The 20050-nt window shown below is 37.1% G+C and overlaps 2 protein-coding genes across 18 annotated transcripts in view; one reads left to right on the forward strand and one right to left on the reverse strand.

Moving 5' to 3' along the window:
- Positions 1 to 459: 459 nt before the first annotated feature.
- On the reverse strand, positions 460 to 8591 carry tmem183a (transmembrane protein 183A). The gene is made up of 8 exons (XM_051913474.1): positions 8377 to 8591; positions 8178 to 8267; positions 6460 to 6624; positions 5264 to 5423; positions 4626 to 4806; positions 4469 to 4549; positions 4233 to 4388; positions 460 to 1787 (listed from the first exon to the last, which is right to left on the reverse strand). Exons 1-8 carry the CDS (start codon positions 8438 to 8440, stop codon positions 1602 to 1604), a joined length of 1083 nt encoding a protein of 360 aa, XP_051769434.1. The 5' UTR covers positions 8441 to 8591; the 3' UTR covers positions 460 to 1601.
- A 686-nt stretch (positions 8592 to 9277) lies between these two features.
- ppfia4 (PTPRF interacting protein alpha 4) overlaps positions 9278 to 20050 on the forward strand; it is a 118755-nt gene continuing 107982 nt past the window's right edge. For 11 of the 17 annotated variants that reach the window (XM_051913454.1, XM_051913456.1, XM_051913458.1 and 8 more), the window contains exon 1: positions 9280 to 10260. In XM_051913454.1, the coding sequence (XP_051769414.1) occupies positions 10012 to 10260 (249 nt within the window). In that variant the 5' untranslated portion in view covers positions 9280 to 10011. Of the gene's footprint in view, positions 10261 to 20050 lie in introns of all 17 variants that reach the window. The other 6 variants (XM_051913447.1, XM_051913450.1, XM_051913453.1 and 3 more) reach the window with 3 other exon arrangements.

The raw sequence follows: 20050 nt of genomic DNA on the forward strand, positions 1-20050 counted from the left end.
AAATGTCTACAACTGTGTGATGTGTATGTATGTATATAAATATATATACACTAGAAAAAAAAAAAAAAAAATTCTCTGCTTGCCAGCTTACCAAAGGAGGTGCTAGGGATAATGCAGAATTAGTCGGTTACTACTGCAAATACATGAAAAATAGAAGCAGAGCTGACTACACTATCTTGTACTCATTACACATAGCATCTTTCTGATTGGTCAGTGGCAGAACTCAAGTTGTCAAGCATTTGTTTTGTGCACAGCTGTTCTTTACTCTAGCAAGTATATAATCATACAGTGTATAATTCAGTGGTATTACAATAAAAGATGAGCAACATAAATCAGAAAAACGCCACTGCATTTAAGTTCAGTTAGGTAATTGGGTTTAGAGGTTGTTTCAGCTTGGCCCACCAGGTGTCAGTATCAATCTCATTCTTTCCCATGCAAAACAGAACCACAAAACACAGATTACAGATTATCTTATTTAATAGCCCAAAACATCAGTGCCTTCTGATGCAACTTTCCAGTCTAAAACAAAATGCTCCAAAGCTTAAAAAAAAAAAAAAAAAAAAAAACAATTTACTTCACAAACTTCTGTATTTGATTACAATAAGAAAATACATTTTAACTTTGGTTGTCTATAGGTTTAATAACTTCTCTTTAATCACAAACAATATCATTCTCTTAACTAAGAGGTTTTAATACCTACAACACATAGAAACTCCCTCACCAATGCAGTCAATTAGAAGCACTTTTAACTAGGCAATCATGCACAGTAGCAAAGCTGAACTCATAATGGCCCCAAAGAAAGCACTGAATATGTGAAACTCCAACTTTCCGTCCCTAAATCTAACACCAATCTAAAAGTTATTCAAAATGGGTTAACCTACACCTATCCATAACTGACCAGCCTTGAAAGATTTTTATTTTTTTTGGTCATAGATTTGAATGTTCATCCAGTTTACCGATTCACAAATTTGCAGAGAACGAGTGAGAAAAATCAGGTTCAGGTGAATCTTGGGTATGCAATAGAAGAAAAACAAAAACAACTAACTATTAAATCACATGATTTAAGATTAGAGTCCTGCAGTAATGCAAATGTTATGATTATTTGATGTGGAATTTCCTAATTATTCTCAAAGGAAAGAAAACCATGCCATGTACTTCTGATGTAGAAGTCATGACTTTTTTTTTTTTTTTTTTTTGCCATACATGAAAACTGAGAGAGGCAAGCACAGTCTGTTCAGAAAGTATGGTTGTGTACTTGGAATTTGATCACTGGAAGTGGAAGGAAAAAAAAACCCTCCAGAAAAACACAGGTTGAAAATGACAGTATGGCATATCCCACATTGTTTTCAATTATGTCAAATTAAATATGGCAGCTACCTGAACTATTAAAGGCAATTTCCTCCTACAATGTCTTGAGACCTTGAGTTAGGATTCTGATCAAACTAAAGTGTCCATAAAAGCAGCACGATAAGTGTAGAGCGTAAAATTCAACAGAAATTAGTGACTGCCAAGCCAACTCAGGAATTTAAAATGGTTGAAACAGGCCTGAATTGTCTTCTGCAATATTTTTGTAATTGAGGAGGTTGATGGAGTTCATCAGTCTAATTATATGAAGATGTGGGGTACTGAGGGTGCCACCAGTCCATGAGGCGCACGCTGTGGACAGGGTCCAGCACTACCTGCACCCCCTGCTCACCCCTAAGTTTCTTTCCTCGAATGACTGGCGAGTCTTGGAACTCCAGGCGCACTCGGTGGTGCCTCATGTCTGTGCTCACATTAATGGTGAACTGAAAGACAAGAAGTGAATAATTCAGTAAAATCTTCAGCAAAAACGAAAGTCGCAACTTTGCAGCTGGTCTACAACACTAGGCATCATCATACATAACATTTACAACACTCTCTAAAAAGAACACAATGCTGAAGCTGAAGGCTACAAATATCAAGTGACATCCAGCTTAAAACATGGAGCAAATTACTAAAGGCTGGAATACACTATACAACTTTCAAAATCTGAATAGATTTTCAAACACTAGGGATTATACATTTGCCAACTTTGTAAATGGTTACAGAAAAACTGGGCATCATTCAATAAATGACTGAGGAACAGACACTGAAGCTGCTTTTTCACTTCGCAGTACGACTCAGCATGACTCTGCTCGCTTTGCTTTTCCACTGCAGTTTAGTACTGCCTCAAAGTGGGTGGGATTATAGACCAATCATTATAGTTACAGCCATTTCTTTTTTCAAGTTGCGTTCGACGGTTGTTTAAAGCAAGTCATTTAAAAAAAAAAAAAAAAAAAAAAAAAGTTGTGGCTGTTGCTGACTGATTGGTACGGCTTGCTTGGAACCTTAACCGAGGTGGTACTAAAAAAGTTCCAGGTACTAGGTACTGTACACAGTGGGAAATCCTCCACAAGTTAGCCATGCAGTGCAGTGGGAAAGCACCATAACAGACTTTCAAGTCATTCTGAACACAAGAAACTTGTGCAGAAACGGTGTTCTCAGAGATGCAAAATAAATGAAAATCCCGGAGTCTGAATATGGCGGATGTAGAATGGCCGTACTTCAGGCCCCGTTTACACTAGTGCATTTTCGTTTTAAAACGCACAACTTTTGCTATGGTCACGCCAGTCCGGTGTTTTTGACCCTTGAAAATGGAGACTATCGAAAAATGCAGCAGAGCCCGTTTTAGTTCGAAAACGCCGGGGTTGCATTTCAGTGTAAACAGACCAAAACTTTTGAAAATGATGGCGTGGCTGCCCACATTCGCTCTGCATATCCTTGACGACCGTGTAAACAATAACATGGAGACTGCACTACAATTTTTGCTGGCTTTGTCGTCATTTTAAGCAGCCACTGTGCAGTTAAACTGCATTTAAAAAAAAAAAAAAAAAATACTGCAGCTGCCTACAGTTGGAAGAGGCAACTGTTTACACTTGTACGCGCATGCCCAGTGTGCATGAACAGTCATGTGACATGTTTTCAGTTGTGTAGTGTAGACGGAGATCGTTTATGAAATGCTATGGAAACGCCAGTGTAGACAAGGACCGTTTTCATTTTAAAACAAAAATGCACACGTGTGTAAACGGGGCCTCACTCACACTACACACATCACATTCATAATAGGGCTGTGATCGTAATTGATTTTCTCAATTTAGATTCCAACGATTATAAAAAAAACAAGATAATCGACATAAAATGATTATTGTGCCCCTGCCATATTCCATCCAGCACACCATCCTTTCTATCATAGCGGTGTGTTTATGTTCCTTCTTAAGCCAAACTTAACATACAAATCAGCCGAATAAGTGAGTGATGTAAAATACAGTCTACTGTTGCTAAACTGTGGGACGTGCTTGATATTAAACAGTGTTCTTAAAAGCGCATTAAGCTGCGAAAGAGATACTGGTTCCCTAGGCGGTTTTCTGAGCATGCTCCGAGACGAGTCTGTTATGTCTTAAGTGAATGTAAACAGTTGAGAAAGAAAATGCATGTGTAACAGTATATTGGATCCATGCAGCTCTTAAAGTGACAGCAGCCTAATAAATCTGCTGCAGTGCAGTCTGTCATTAATGTTAAACAAACAAAAAAAAACAAAAACAAAGATAAAATTACTCACTGCTCTTAAATGAATAACTTTTGTAGTTGTAATAAGGATATATTAAATGTATATGTAATGTATACATGTCTATATTTAATGTATACAGCAGTATTTTACATTTGATTACTTTATTCAGTTTCTGTTGTAGTCTATTATTTATCTGAATACCACTGTTAGTATATCTTCCTGAAAAACCTAAAGCACCGTTTTTTTTATTTGTATTTCTGTTCTGTTCTATTTATTTGTCGGATTTGTTTGTAACTCATTTTTTTGTTCTCATTGTATTGCTGACTGTTAACTTGTTTTCTGTAACTGTTTTGAAGTATTAATGATTGTGAAATTTCACTAATATTACACATATCATGAAATAAGACTTTGATCATATCACCCACCAATAATCGCTTTAAATAATCGTGATTTAGGTAAACGCCAACAAACTAAAATTTGCAGAATGGTGTTCGACTCTTGCCCAGATTTTTTGCCCTGGAGAAGTTGTTTAGTATATTCTAGCCTTAATGAGCTGATGATTAGAGAACCAGAGGCAGGATTGCAGATATATGGCATCCTCCTGTAACTCAAATGTTAAAAATATATAATCATAACACGTTAAATGGATTATCTCATCACTCACCAAAGTTAACGTCATGCCCATCACAACAGAAGTAAAAATGAAATTGAGGGTAGTGACCCGCAGTAGATAACAGTCTGAGTCTGGATTAGTGTGAACATCTTTATACTGCTTGGGCAGCTGAAGACCCAAACTACATCCATTTTTGCCCTTGGTTGGCTGAAAGTTAAAATACAATGGCATGAAAACAATGCAATCATCTCATATTTGCTTTTACGATAATGTTGTTGTGGGCATACCAGTTTTACAAACTTGAAGTTGAATTCCCACATCGGCTCTGACCTACTTCCAGACACTTTGTTGATCCAAAACAACAAACACTGAAAGAACAAGAAAGGCATCAACAGAAAAATCCTCACATTAAATGGGTTTAAAAGAGAAAGTACATCTACACACCTTGGAATTGAGGAGTGTAGTAGGAGTAGATTCAGGAAGAGGAGGGCTTCTGGACACCCGTGAGCTAAAGGGCTCATATAAGTGAAAAAGCGAGCGAATCACACGGGCACGAAGACAATGCATCCTTGCGATAGAATCAGGCTGAAGGCGATCAGGGAGTTCTGCATCAAGATTATAGTGCCTGGGGAAAGGTAAAAAAACATCAAGAGGGAATTTAGTCATGCATAAATGCCCTGGATGGGGAAAACAGAAATGTCTAATAGTGCACAACAGTGTCTGTACACAGCAGGCTTAGTTCTGAAAGTATCTTTCCCAATCCTTTTTCTCATAGGGATTATAAAACAAGTCTTTGTTAAAGAGTTATAAGACATGAACAAAACCAACCAGCTACGAGGTGAATCACATTAAAAACTTTGATTTGAAGAAAAAACTAATTGAAAAATGGGACAAAATGCAAAGGTACAAGACTGTACTTAACAGCTTTAATGAGGGGGGGGGAAAAAACAAACAAAAAAAAAAAAAAAAAAAAAAACAACCCCATGATGCAGTGTGAATAACAATCAAATCAGATTAACCTGACTGTTGCTATTTCACTAAATAGGTTTAATACTATTTTTTTTTTTTTTTTGGCAGCCCACCTTTTGTAGAGTCGTGTCCAAAATGCAGCTGTGCATGTGGCAGTCCAAGCGTTCTTGCAGATCAAAGAGAATCTGCAGACGTCTTCTGGCCGAATGTATGCAGCAAGCACAAGCCAAATATCAATGGGATACTCCTCTCCGGCTATGCTTTCACTGTTTTCTGACATTCATAATGAGAGGGTTTACTTAAAATCTCAACAAAGTCAAGAAAATTAATAATATCATAAGAATATGTTAGAACAGGGATTCCCAAACTTTTTTTGTCAGCCAAACCTCTTTGACCTAAATAATGAATTAAAGTACCCCTCGAGATTAAGTTATATTTAAATGTAAAGGGTTAGTTCACCCAAAAAATTGAAAATTCTATTCAGCCAAAGCTCTGACACTTCAAAACAATAATACAGAGATTGTGAAAGAAATCCATATGAATCAAGCAGTTTAATCAATCTTCTGAAGAGACATGATCTCTTTATATGATGAACAGATTTAGGCTTTTATAATATATATATATATATATATATATATATATATATATATATATATATATATATATATATATATATATATATATATATATATATATATATATACACACACACACACACATATACACATTGGTCAGTGAATGTACATGGTGCACTTAAATATGTGACCCTGGATATTAGGATATTAATTAAAGATCATGGTCCATGAAGATATTTTGTAAATTTCCTACCGTAAAAAAAAAAAAAAAAAAAAATATATATATATATATATATATATATATATATATATATATATATAGTAAGTAATATGCACTGCTAAGGACTTCATTTGGACAACTTTAAAGGCGATTTACTCAATATTTTGATTTTTTTTTTTTTTTTTTGCACCCTCAGTTTCCAGATTTTCAAATAGCTGTATCTCGGCCAAATATTGTCCTATCCTAACAAACCATACATCAATGGAAGGCTTATTTATTATAAATCTCAATTTCTTTCTTTCTTTCTCTCTCTCTCTCTCTCATATTATATATATATATATATATATATATATATATAAAAAAATGAATATATTTTTCTCTTCTTTTTTTGGTGAGTGTTTTAGTAAATGAGCGTCTTTTAATTAACTCACAAAGTCCCTGCAGTTCCCTCACTAACCCCAGTTTGGGAAACACTGCATTGGAAAACTCACTTGGCCAAATACCCTGCAGTTACCTTTGCGTCTTTTATTTTTCTTTTTGCGGGACCCTTTGATTTCATCCCCTTCCTCTGAGTCCAGTTCGTCACTGCTCTCATGGGCTGTGTTCCTCACACCGACTGCAGACGAGAGCACTTCCTGCACAGGACCCTGAGATGCCTCGAGTCCACAGAGTAATTTCACTGAAAAAGAATAAAGATCACAGTGATTTTTTTTATCTTAAAGTGTCAAATGTCTTCATAGCAATTTATACTGATAATCTCAACATACCAGATAACAACATCTTCTAAGTAGTCTGAACTAGAAGTGTTAAGTCCTGCTTTTGGACATACATCATCCTGCAGAGTTTAGTTTCAGTTTTAATCAAACACACCTGAATCAGCTAATTAGGCTGATTAAAGATGTATGTGGTCATTGTAAATTACAGGCAGGTGTATTAAGAGGAGAGATTAACTAAGATGAGGATCTTTTCCCCCCGGTTTCACAGACAAGGCTTAAGCAAGTCCCAGACTAAAATGCATGTTTGAGCTGATTTAACTGAAAGCAATTTGACATATCTTAAAATATGTCAGTGCCATTGTTTTGTCTCAAGATGCACACCAGTAATGTTTTTTTTCTAGTGTACGTTTATAAATGCTACTGAAATATCCTAATTGAACTAAGGCCTAATCCTGGCTTAGGCTAAGCCCTGTCTGTGAAACCAGGCCATAGTCTAATACAGAGGCCTCATTTATAAAGATTTATGTAAAATCATCATAAATGTGAAGGTATGACAGTTTCTGAAATGTTCCTATGAACGGTTTTTAAAATGTCCGTATGAACAATTTTTTTTCCCCTATTCTCATTATCGAAGCCAATTTCCACTACATATGCAAAAAAATCATTGCTTTGTCCAAAAATTTCATTCTGTATATTACTTTGCGACCATTAAATAAGTGTATTCCATTTAGCATGAATGAAATTTGGACATCTGTCATGTCACTGTCATGTGAACAACAGCATCAGTTGTGTTGCTTGCGGTCATTTACAAATCCTGTCCTGTAGCCTCATGGGATAGTAAAGTGTCCAGTGGATGTGCACTGTAGATCATCTGGGTACTTTTAACCTACAGTTTTATGAACTCTGATATTCTACTTGTACTCAGCTCACATACTTGTTTTTCTCCTATACAGATTAGAAGTAAGCATATTCGAATGCAGGGCATGTGTTTGTAAATCATAATTATGATATAAAAAGTTGAAATTAAGACATAAAAAGACAAACTTATGTGATAAGTCATAATTATGACAAAATTCAGACTTTCTAATTCAGTATGTCAAGATTTATCAAAGTATTATTTTTGGGCTTCCATGCATACTTAAACTTTTCTTCTCTACTGTGACGTATATCTGAGTGAAACGGCTTCTCAAACAAGAAAAAAAAAAAACTTTCAAAATACTTAAATATTTGCATATATAATTTACTCAAATTTTGCAATGAACTTAAAATATATATATTTTTTTGTAATATTGTGATTCACCTCCTAGCTGATTGGCTAGTTTCATGGCCTAAAACTCTTTAACGAAGAAAAAAAGTCCTATGAGAAAAATGAATGGGGGGAAAAAATACTTCCGTAACCAACGCCGCTGAAAAAGAGGGCGTACACGAATGCACTCTATTGCTGTGATCTCATGTTGACAGTTTGTCCGTCATGATTACCATCATTTCATTGAGACTTTAGTATTTCTGAATTTACCTTCTTTTTCAATTGCATTAACAACAGCCTTTTTAACTCGTCCGGACTTCACGATGGCTGGATCGGCGTTGGCATAGTCAGCCACAGTTACTGTGAGAAAAGATGAAGGAACACAGGAAATTAAATTGACATAAAACCGGACTTTGGCTATTATAGACGACACACATCATAACATCAGCCCGCCTCGCTCTATTATTACCTGACTCCGAGCAAACATCCTCGGCTTTAAATTTCAGCCGTTTTCGGTTCCCTTTCTTGGGCATGACGAGAGCGGGGGTCTGTGGCCTTTTATCGAGGCTGTGTGCCCTGCCATCTTTCCAGCAGAGGTAACGAAAAACCGATAAAAATAAGGGTGAAATTAAAGAAAGCTCCTCCAGGATCTTCAGCCATTATGGAACTGACGCTTAAGTTCGCGTACATTCTCGCGAGATCTCAGCTGGCCAACGACTCACCAGACTGGACGCTAATTGGACGCAGAAATCATATGTGAGATGATTTGTCCAATCAGACGGTGTATATTCATATCCCCAGGCTTCAGAAAAAAAAGTACTTTTAAAACGGCAAACCATGACGTCATCTCAGCTGTTTCTTTTCTTTTTTTTTTATTGTTGAAAGTACTTGAAGTAGGCTACTAATAACTGGAGAATCAATAAACATTAAAAAGACCATTGAACCTGGAGAAAAGTCATTTTAGCAGGGAATCCTTTTAGACTGTGCATTTCTAATAAGATGAGATTCTTATCTAACATATAGGCTATTGTAAACCCATTTGATCAAGATCGTGTTGTTGAAAACGGTTTTACATAGAACAACCAGAAACAATATTTTCTTTGTATTTAACAATTTTTCTCTTCTTTCATTTTAACTTTATTTAATCTAAACCACGTTTTAAAACGTTTGGTTCAAATATGGTGCCAGTAATATTAATAAAACAATGCATACATTTTAAAAAAAAAATACTGAATAACATTTGCTAACGTAATGTAATACATATGAGATTTGCTACAAAAGATGCAGGCAAAAATTCCTTTTTAGGACTTTTGAAATACATTGGTCTTTCATTTCTATGAACCTGCCTGCCACCAGAGGGCGCTGCGCGTGACAACATTTCTCACACTGGCGTCTCGTGCATGACAGTCATGTAGTCGCGTGGTGCTGATGTGAGGAACTCCGATTTTACGCTGTTTGCACGAGCTTTACAGAGCCACGCCGGGTGGATATGATTTTCGCCGACGACGTGGGAGACGTTTAACCTTTACGTCCACCAAAGCGTCGGCGCATTCATATTTTAAAACATGCGCGAATGTCTGTGGAGATAGCAGAATCGCTGTGTTGCAAGCGGGAATGAGCTCGTAGAGGGAGGAGCGCTTCGCTCGGCTCGCCGTGAAGGGAGATGATGATGATGATGGTGGCAGAGGGATCTGGAGGATGCGGCAGACGCGAATTTCGCCTGTTTTCTGAAAGGTTAATGGCAACTGGTGGATGTTAAAGCGAAGGGCGCCGAGGTTCAAGCAGCTGAAATCGGAATATGCATGTGGCGAGCACTGTGATCAGCGTGCATCGAAATGCATTGAGTTCCAAGTAAAACTAGGTGGATAATGTCAGAGCGGAAAAGGCCGACAGTCATGGACCAGAGAGGTCAAGGTGTGTGAAGAATCTAGACAGGGATGCAATTAGGAAAATTAGAGGATGCATTTTAAAATACATGGACATGTTTAATGTGCATTTTAATGGCACTAAATATTAATAGTGCACCTCAATCCTGAATTCAAAAAAAAAAAAAAAATCAAAGCAGTTTCTAATTTGACTTAGACTTCATAGTACACCGAGCAATATGATGTGCGAAGTGATGCCAACCATAAATGAGGGGGACTCGGTGAGTTCCCAGAGAGGCTCTCAAAACGGCACGGATGCCGAGTCTAATTTTGAACAGCTGATGGTGAATATGTTAGATGAGAGAGATAAGCTGCTGGAGTCTTTACGGGAGACACAGGAGACCCTCATCCAGTCGCAGACCAAACTCCAGGATGTGCTTCACGAGAGAGATGTGCTTCAGAGACAGCTCAACTCCGCGTTACCGCAGGTAAACACAGGTTTTTTTTTTTAAATTAGACATTAAGGACATAACATACAACATTTACAGCGCAGGTAAACACATACCTCACACAGGAAGTTGCTTAATAATTTACTATGTTTACGCTAAAATGCCGTTTTTTTTTTACTGTAAAACAATAATAAATTAACTATGAAATCTTCGAACAGTTAGAAGTTAATTTTAACATCTATTTTTATGTTCTCAAGTTGACAATAACTGTAACTATGGTATTTTGAAAGAAACTCTGGTTACCATGTATACTAGCCCAGTGAGTACAATAGTTTATTTTCAGCCCACTGATGTGTTTAAAGACCCCATGCAATCGCTTGATGAGTGTTTTCGTTGTTATGTTGACATATTTCCTGTTGAAACAGGAAGTTGGGTCAGTATATGCGGGGCTAGTCCTATTTTGTTTAGCTACCCAATAGAGTGCAACAGTGCCCACGTGCCCACTCTTTCAGTGGCCTTGGTTCAGGAAGTATTTTTCCCATAGGGATTTTTAAGACATTCATTTTTCCCATGAATATCTAAGACTTATCTAAGACTTGTTTTAGCCATGGACCAAATACGAGGTGAATCACAACATTACAAACTTTGATTTGAAGCGTAAAAGGCATAGTACTGTATGCGTATTTGTATATTCAGTGCTTCATGGGAGCGGATGGGCGCTAAAGAGTTCTTTTGGCGTGATTTGCTAATTTCTTTGCAGAATCATGGGTAATGTAGTTTTTGCCAGAAATGTCTGTTGTTCAGCATGATTATTAAAAAAAAAGAAGAAGAAATAAAAAGTTGATATAATGCAGCATGATGGCTTCAACAAAAGCATATCGATAACAACCTCATAAGATAACTTCAGTTTTAACATCCATGAACTAAAAGTTGCAGAAAAATGTGATTTTGTGAGATTTTTCAATGTACCGAAATGGTTTTTGCAATGAGAAACCAAAGTTTTAAAAGTTTCCTCATTGTTTATGACTTAAGTGACCATTAATATGGTATTATGGAGGAAATGTCTTGCAAATGTGTAGTTATATGAACCAATTGTCCTCAGAAGAAATGTTCCCAGATGAGTTGTTTTGGCAAAAGAGCTAAAACTGATCTATTATTCATTTAGTGTGCGTCTGTTTAGTATCTTCTCGGACCCACACAATTATGCATTGTAGAACTGCTGGTGGCAGGTAAACACTTGTTTTCACAAAGGTGCATCATTTACTGGAATATCTGTGTCCCAGAAATGTCAGTGGTGGTGATTGTGCTTGCATCCCAGTCAAATAATGGCAATAAGTTTACAATCCTACCTACATTTTTGCATATCAAAAGCATTTACTTTTTTCCCCTATATATAGTGAGGTGTATAAGGGTGGTAGGTTAGGCTTCATATCACGTAATATAGCAACTTGCAAGGAGCAGAGATGAAGAGGGTACCTTCTAGTGTATCTTCCTCTGTATCACATTGCTTTTTTTGGTCATTCGCCAAGGACACAAGTGTTATTTATCGATTCATCTGAGCATCCCGTCCCCATACTTCCCCCGTCTCCCTCCCTCTAATTTTGTCTTCCACACAAGTGATGAAAAAGCAGCTTACTTCTCAGTTTACGTCACCCTGCTCATCCAGACTGCTAATAGGTGGGATATTATAAATCAAGAACTCTCTTCCTGTGGGAGGATTTTAAGACTGTTACTTGCAAACTAGTTTTAAAAGGAGGTGACTAAACCTTGGAAACAGAGACCAGGACCAGCTTTTGTACTTGAGAGATGTATCACCATTCTGTCTCTAGAGGAAAACTGGACTTCCTGGCTTGCTGCTTGCATGTCTAGGGCTGTTCAAAGGAAAATGCCTCCTTTCATGTGATGCTCTGGGGCATGTGAGACTGTTGCTACAAGGCCAATTAATCTAGTTTACAGACGTTTACATTTAAACCCCCTGATTTAACTTAGTGCCTGGATAGTCTTATCCTCAAATGGCATGCAACCTCAGACTGTTAGCACTTTCTTGACCTGGCAAGCTCTAATTTTATTCACTGTCCTTATGCAATCTCTGGGGCATGCATGTATTTTTTTTATCTGTCCATCTGGAAACAAAGTCTTGTGTTTAAGGTATTGAGATGATGCATGCAATGAATGCTTTTTGAGGATGAAAAGTTTGAGAGGTTAGTAGCATCATTGAGGCACGTGGAATCTAGATGTCCAGACTTACACTACAGAAGTTCGGGCCCAATAAGATTATAAAAAAAAAATAAAAAATATATATATATATATATATATATATAATTACTTTTATTCAGAAAGGATGCACAAAACGGACAATAAAGAAGACGTTTATAATGTTTAAAAAAAAAAAAAGATTTTTTTTTATTTTAAATAAATGCTGTTCTTTAAAAAAGTATCATGGATTTTACAAAAATATTAAGTAGCACAACTGTTTTGAACTTTGATACTAATAATAAATGTTTTCTTGAGCACCGAATCAGCATATTAGAATGATTTCTGAAGGATCATGTGACACTGAAGACTGGAGTAATGATGCTGAAAATTCAGCTTTGCATCACAGGAATAAATTACATTTTAAGAGAAATAGTTCTTTTCAATTGTAATAATTCACAATATTACTGTTTTAACTGTATTTTTGCACCAATGCAGCATTTGGTGAACATAAGAAATTTTTCAAACAATCTTACCGACCCCAAACTTTTGAAATGTAGATGTTATTACAGACAGAAATTCTGATCACAAAATCTCACTATTTTATTTTGTTTTATTTTATTTTATTTTTAAAAAATTCAAACTGGTGTGTTATTGTGGTTTAAGTCAGTTCTTGACTGTAAAATCAGTTCACATAGACATGGCCATATGTAAAATAATTGCTGATTGATTTCATGTAATAATAAAAATGATAAAATATCAGTTCTGCCAATTCAATCTCTTTATGATTCAGTGAATAACTCCCTATATGCATTGTGTTAGGCCGCTGTAGGTGCAGTAGACTGTTTCATTGATAGTCGTTTAGTGCACACCACCTTTCTTTCTGTCCATAGTGTATGAAGCCAATTATACCTTGCCATGGTTGATCACTTCTGTTTTGGTGGTCTGTAATTGCTGTTAGGCAGCTAGTACGAGTAGGTTTCCAAACATAAAACTGGGCTTTTAAGCTGTTACGTCTTGGAACGTCATTGGCATTGTGTTATTGATTATGAGTGTATTGTTAATGCAGAGCATGAAGACAGTATTGAGGACGGTGATGATACACGAACAGTATACAGACTTGATTCTGCAGAGTCATCTTAAAGACAACTGGCGAAGACAGCTGACAGAAATATGTGTCCTGTGCACTCATGGGGTTTACCACAGTGCAGAGTTAGCATCCTCCTTTTCACTCTTGAATTATAGTCTATCAGGGATGTTGGCTTGTCAGCAGTGCTGTCAATCAAACGTGTTTGTCCATTCAGGGAGACTGGAGTGGGGATGAGGGCTGGTGAACTGGCTGAATGCCATGCACTGAGTGAGGAGAAATGCCAGGCTGTCTCTCTCTGCTGTGGGGAGGAGCTCTGTAGCCTGTTTATCTGTGTGATGTTTAGAGGAACTGGCATGTGGAGATGGTTCTTGAGTTGAGCAGTTAAATCCTGAGTCATCTGCTCACTCATGTAGAATGGAGGTCAAGTGTGTGATTGTTTAAAATGTCCACCAAGCAGTTGTTCCAAAAAGGCCTTGTATAATAAGCTGTACTAAATAGCAAAAGGGATCCGTGTGATCACCCTAGCACTGTGTGTGATCTGTGGCGGGGTGGATTTGCAGCCATATCACCCTGTAGCCCAAGGCTGGTTGCCCACTGAAGCTAAGCAGGGCTGAGCCTGGTTAGTACCTGGATGAGAGACCTAGGTTGCTGCTGGAAGAGGTGTTAATGAGGCCAGCAGGGGGTGCTCACCCTGGTCTGTGTGGGTCCTAACACCTCAGTATAGTGAGACACTATACTGTCAAAAAGCACCGTCCTTCGGAGGAGACGTTAAACCGAGGTCCTGACTCTCTGTGGTCATTAAAAATCCCAGGATGTCCTTCGAAAAGAGTAGGGGTGTAACATCCTGGCTACATTTGCCCATTGGCCTCTGTCAATCATGTCCTCCTAATCATCCCCATATACTGATTGGCTTCATCACTCTGTCTCCTCTCCACCAATAAGCTGGTGTGTGGTGGGCGTTCTGGCGCAATATGGCTGCTGTCGCATCATCCAGGTGGATGTTGCACGTTGGTGGTGGTTGAGGAGATTCCCTCTTCCATATGTAAAGTGCTTTGAGTACCCAGAAAAGCGCTATATAAATGTAAGGAGTTATTATTAATTATTCTGCAGCAGTGTGTATGTCTGAGACCTGAGAATACACTGTCAAGTTCTGCCTGGGAGAGTTGAGATGTTTCTGCTTTTTTGTGCTTGTGTATCTGATGAATACTGCCTTTTGATGTCTTTTCCCATTTTAAGCTAGATTAAAATCTATTTCTTTTTAAATGGGTGGCAGTCTTTTTTTTCTCAGCTCTTTGATGAAATTTGATGTTTAATGGCTTCAAAGGATGACTGTTTTCAATCAGAGGATCCAACATTTCAACCAAACACAGCCAGTGTAACCAAGCAGATTCAAAATGTTTAATTAAGAAGAAAAATACAGTAAAAATATAGGTAATACTTTTTTCCCGGAATGAAAATACAAGAAATATATATTTTTACAATTTATTTTTCAGCCTGAAGTGAAATTAAGAATTCTTAATTTATTCTTTATTAAATTTCTATAGTCGACAATATCTTTTATCAACAATATGTCATTCTTGTACGGCCTTTATGTTCAGCACTTCCGGGTTCCAAGTCAGAATGGCAACTTAGTATTGGCCGGCTCTTGCGTCAACATCACACGCATGCATCGTGCTGCTCACGTGTGCAGCTTTGGCCAATACTGAGCCGGCATTCGAACATAAACACGGAAGCCTTCATTGTGCTTACTGCGCCAACTGTGTAAGGACAATGACAGGGAAGAGAAGAGATTGTTGATTTAAGTTTTTGCGCACATAAAGTATTCTCGTCGCTTCATAAAATTAAGGTTGAACCACTGCAGTCACGTCGACTGTTTTAACAATGTCTTCTGGACCTTGAAAGTGGTGATTATATTGCTGTCTGTGGACAAGTCATATAGCTCTCGGATTTCATCAAGAATATCTTAATTTGTGTTACGAAGATGAATGAAGGTCTTACGGGTGTGGAATGACATGAGGGTGAGTAATTAATGACAGAAATTTCATTTTTGGGTGAACTAACCTTTTAAACTAGTGTTGTCAAAAGTAATTTTTAAATGTGATGATACCAGCATTTCCCCCTAGCATTTTGAGCGCTGTTGAGTGGATTCTTAAAAAAAATTGTAATACACACTAATGTTCAAAAGTTAGAGGTCAGTAAGTTGTTAAAATATAAATATATATATATATATATATATATATATATATTACTTTATATTTTAATCAAATGGCATAGTATTTAGGAAACCTAAAGGCCAAATACATTTACATTTCGATATTGCCTAGCCTTCGTTTTCAACCAAATTATTGATGGATGTATCATACTGTATCTTAATCCTTACAATCATTACTGCTTTTAGGATTTTACTATAACTGACTCCAGAACAGCTCCCATCCTATTAACCCCTGAAATAAAGTTTGCTGTGCTTCAGTGACAACACAACTGCTCTTCGTCTCCCGTCATTGAGCGACTCAGCATTCCCCAGCTCTCAGTGATAGATGAGCCTGATCAATAGATGCTATTTTCTCATCACTGCCTCATTGGAGGATGTCTCAGTTTTGCAGAGTCTCTGAAAATTTACACTCTACTCTCAGAGAACAGTGCGACCCAGCAGACAGTTTAATTTTAGGCAGCCGAGCCAAGATTATAGAGCTAACATGATGCAGAAAATGCCATTGCTGTTTCTTTAATCCGTACACTGATAATTATATTTCATCAAATTGAAACAAATTCAGTTTACGTTTGTTTATAATATGTGAAAGAAGCAGTACTGGCTTTGTTTTCTTAAACTAAAGGATCTTCACACCATTGCAGACTGGTACCATGCCAGCACAGGTGTAAAAACAGCATCACATGGCTTTTGGCAGCTGCCGTAATCTCCAGCATGACACCTCCGAGCTGCTGGACACTCCCTCAGCAGCTGCGGGCGATTTGTTGATTTAACCTCACACATGCACACATTTTACTCTGTTTCATTGTTTTGAACAAAGCAACACTCTTTAATTTTATACTATGTACATTTACTGATATTTCAGATCTCTGTCAAACATATATAAATCAGTTTGTTTAATGTATTCTTGTATTTTTCATATGGTTTGGTTATGTTTTTCTTTTTAAAGTAGACCACCCTGACATTAGAGTATCTCAGGCATTTTAGCACTGGATTTTTTTTGGGTCAGCAGCTGGTTCATGGTCTCTATTGCAGCTGATTGAAAGGAAAATAAATTTGGGTCCTTCACATCATTTTTGTTCTGCTGCAAAATCGCACAGATTTTTTTTTTTTTTTTTTTTGCATGTAATTAAATTAAAATGAAGCACCCCGAAGCGTGTGGCCGGCTTATGTCTGAAGTCATTTGTGCACTCGAGCTTGTAGCGCACAGCTGACTGTACAGAAGTGCCGGAGAAAAGGACGATATTCTCACATGATCTCTGACAACACTTTCCCATCTAGGTCTTTTACCCAGACAGCTTTACAAGTGCAATTAAGTTAGAAGAATCATGCTACTATGTTCCTAATCAAAATAACTTGTGTCAGGCTGCTTTTATCAAGTCTGTCTTTATGTAAAGTTGTTATTTGTGGACCAAACACAATAACGATTGTTTCAGGCAGATCGGAAGGAAGGGGTTGTTATTTATCCAAGATGCCTTTTCTTTGTCATGTTAGAGAATAAAAGTCATTTTTTTGCTATCTATAGCTTAATGTTAACATCATCTGTAAGAGAAGACAAGAGCCCTTGATATAATAGAGGGAAAATTGATTTGCATTTTATCAAGGACCTTTTCCTTCAAGACTTTAACAGCTGAGGGTGGAATCTGAGGGTCTCTTGTTGGGGATTATGATGAGATCTTGGGTTGTAGAGTGAAGAATCAACCATATAAAAATCAGGAAGAGACGATATATATCATTACCGCGGTATAAAATGTCTATCATTAGAGATATTACTATATCGTGTAGAATTACTCGACTTCGGTACCTAGTCGGTACTGAAATTTTAAAAATGTGATGCTTTGAGCGCTGTTGAGCTGTTTCAGAACGCTTTCAAATTCAAACACTTCCATGCGTTGATCATTGTAGCCAATCACAGACATATCCGATGAGCGCGTCAACACAATGGCCAATCAGAGGTGTTTACGAATCCGCTCAATGCGTCACATTTTTTTAAATTTCAGTACCGACTGGTACCGAAGTCGGTACTTTTGACAACTCTAATATTGTGTATGTCGTGGTATGTAAATAAATAGCACTATTGACACTTCAGAGTGATGAAATACATGAATGAGAATATAAAGAGGGAAACGTGCTTGATGTTAAAAAAAAGTTGTAAGCGCAATATATCCTGAAAAGGAACTTGGTGTGGCGCTCGTGCTCACTGGCACACTGCCAAAGTGCACACACAGAAAGCTGCCTCTCTCAGAAGGCGATCACGAATTTGGGACGTGCTTGATTTTAAAAAGTGTTAAGCACAGTAAGCAGTGAAAATGTACTCAATGCGGTGCGTGCGCTGACTGACACGGCATAAGCGCAGGAAACCGCGTCTCTCAGCATGCGAATTCAGTGCTCTTTCACATCTTATTGCGCTTGAATGGTCAAATACACACACAATTATGTCAAAATGCCCATTGTGCGGTGTATTCATGTAAACGCAGCCGGTTATGTCTCAAGTGAAAGTAAACAGTTGGGTGTAAACCAGATGTATATCAGTATAATGGATCCGTGTGTTTGGTGACATCAGCCTAATCTACCTGTGTGTCAATAATGTGAATCAAATAAAAGAAAACATAACTTAGTGCTCTTAACTGAATAACTTCTTTTTTTTTTTTTTTTTTTTTTTTTTTAGCTTTAATAAGAATAAATGTATATTTAATTCATACAGTGAAGACTATGCAATATTTTATTTTTTACATTTGATTATTAAATGTCTGTATTCTAACTGCATGTTAAATAAACCTATTGTACCTGAAAATCTCAATTAGGGCTGTGACACTGGCAATTTTTTACTACCGTGGTGGGAAATCAGCCGGTGTTGCGGTGGTGGGGTCCGGGTTGGTTTTTATATATATATATATATATATCTCTGAGGTTGCTTTAGACTTGCGTTTCGCCGTCATTTTGATGGACATGATCGTAAAAAAAATCTGTCATAATCAATTATTACCCGTCATTTTAATTTTTATATTTTAACGATAAGACATTTAATATCTTCTGATTTCGTCCACATTTTCATTTTTATTCACAATCTTACAGGATAAGCAAATGGGCATAGGCTATGCATTTTATGAAAAGAAAGTTGATCAAAGACTGCGTCACTTTTCATCTTGAACACTTGTCGAGGATCGTGAGTGAATGCGATCATCCTTTCCTCTTTACTACTGTACAGAACGAAATAAACATGAATGAAAATTAAAAAATATGTTGAAAGATAGCTTACCGAAATCTGTATCACGTCAGTTCAATCAGTGTTGCAAACAATGTCACGCAACATTATACCTCAGAAAAGCCAGTCGTTGACCATAAACTTATAGTCAGCAAGAGAAATAACAAAACGAACCTTTTAAAACCAAACAAACTGGATTAGAAACTTAATTATGTAAGTAAGTATAAGTATTATAACTTTATTATTATAAAATGGACTTACACTGGGTGCTCGACTGTGTGTATCGTTTTCATTTTATTCTAGAGACTGAACTCGCGCTCTGCTGCCACACTGGAGCGCACTCACCACCAACTGGACAGGGGTGGGAATTACAGTTACAAGCAACATCAGCCTCAGCAGTCTGTCAAAATGACAGACGGGCTGCAGATTTTTTCCGTCACTGCTAAAAAAAAAAATTCTGTCAATGTCGGAAAATTTTTGGTTAATGCAACCTTTGAGAGAGATATATATATATATATATATATATATATATATATATATATATATATATATATATATATATATATATATATATATATATATATACACACACACACACACACATATCACACTACCGCCGGTGTCATGCCTACCATCACAGCCCTAATCTCAATTTGTTTAATTCTTATTTTTGTTATATTGTATTTGTCCTATTGTTTGTAATTTGCTTCTTTTTTCTTATTTTTAATTACAGAAATTAGATAAAATGACACAAAATAACTATATCGTGATATGTATTGTTATCGTGAAATAAAATTTCTCATATCGTGATATAAGAACTTGGTCATATCGCCCACGTGTATGAAATGAATGAAACCTTAAGGAAATATATGTGGAATTGGTCTGTAATCTTTGGTGTGTTTTCCTCCAGGCGTGATATAAGCGTAATGCCACTCAGATGCTGTGGCAGGGGATTAGGAAGAGAGCTTTGGTGACTTGACAAATAGTGAAAGAGTGTAGCAAAGTGAGAGGAAGAGACTCACAGAGCAAGCGGGAGAGTTTTTGAGTATCTTAAGGGATTAGTCTGAGGGCAGTTTACTCTGTGCAGAGGGGGGAAAAATCTGTGAAATGTTGGTGGCAAGGTGAGAATTAC

Source organism: Ctenopharyngodon idella, chromosome 11 (genome assembly GCF_019924925.1).
Source record: "Ctenopharyngodon idella isolate HZGC_01 chromosome 11, HZGC01, whole genome shotgun sequence".
Lineage (NCBI taxonomy): Eukaryota > Metazoa > Chordata > Actinopteri > Cypriniformes > Xenocyprididae > Ctenopharyngodon > Ctenopharyngodon idella.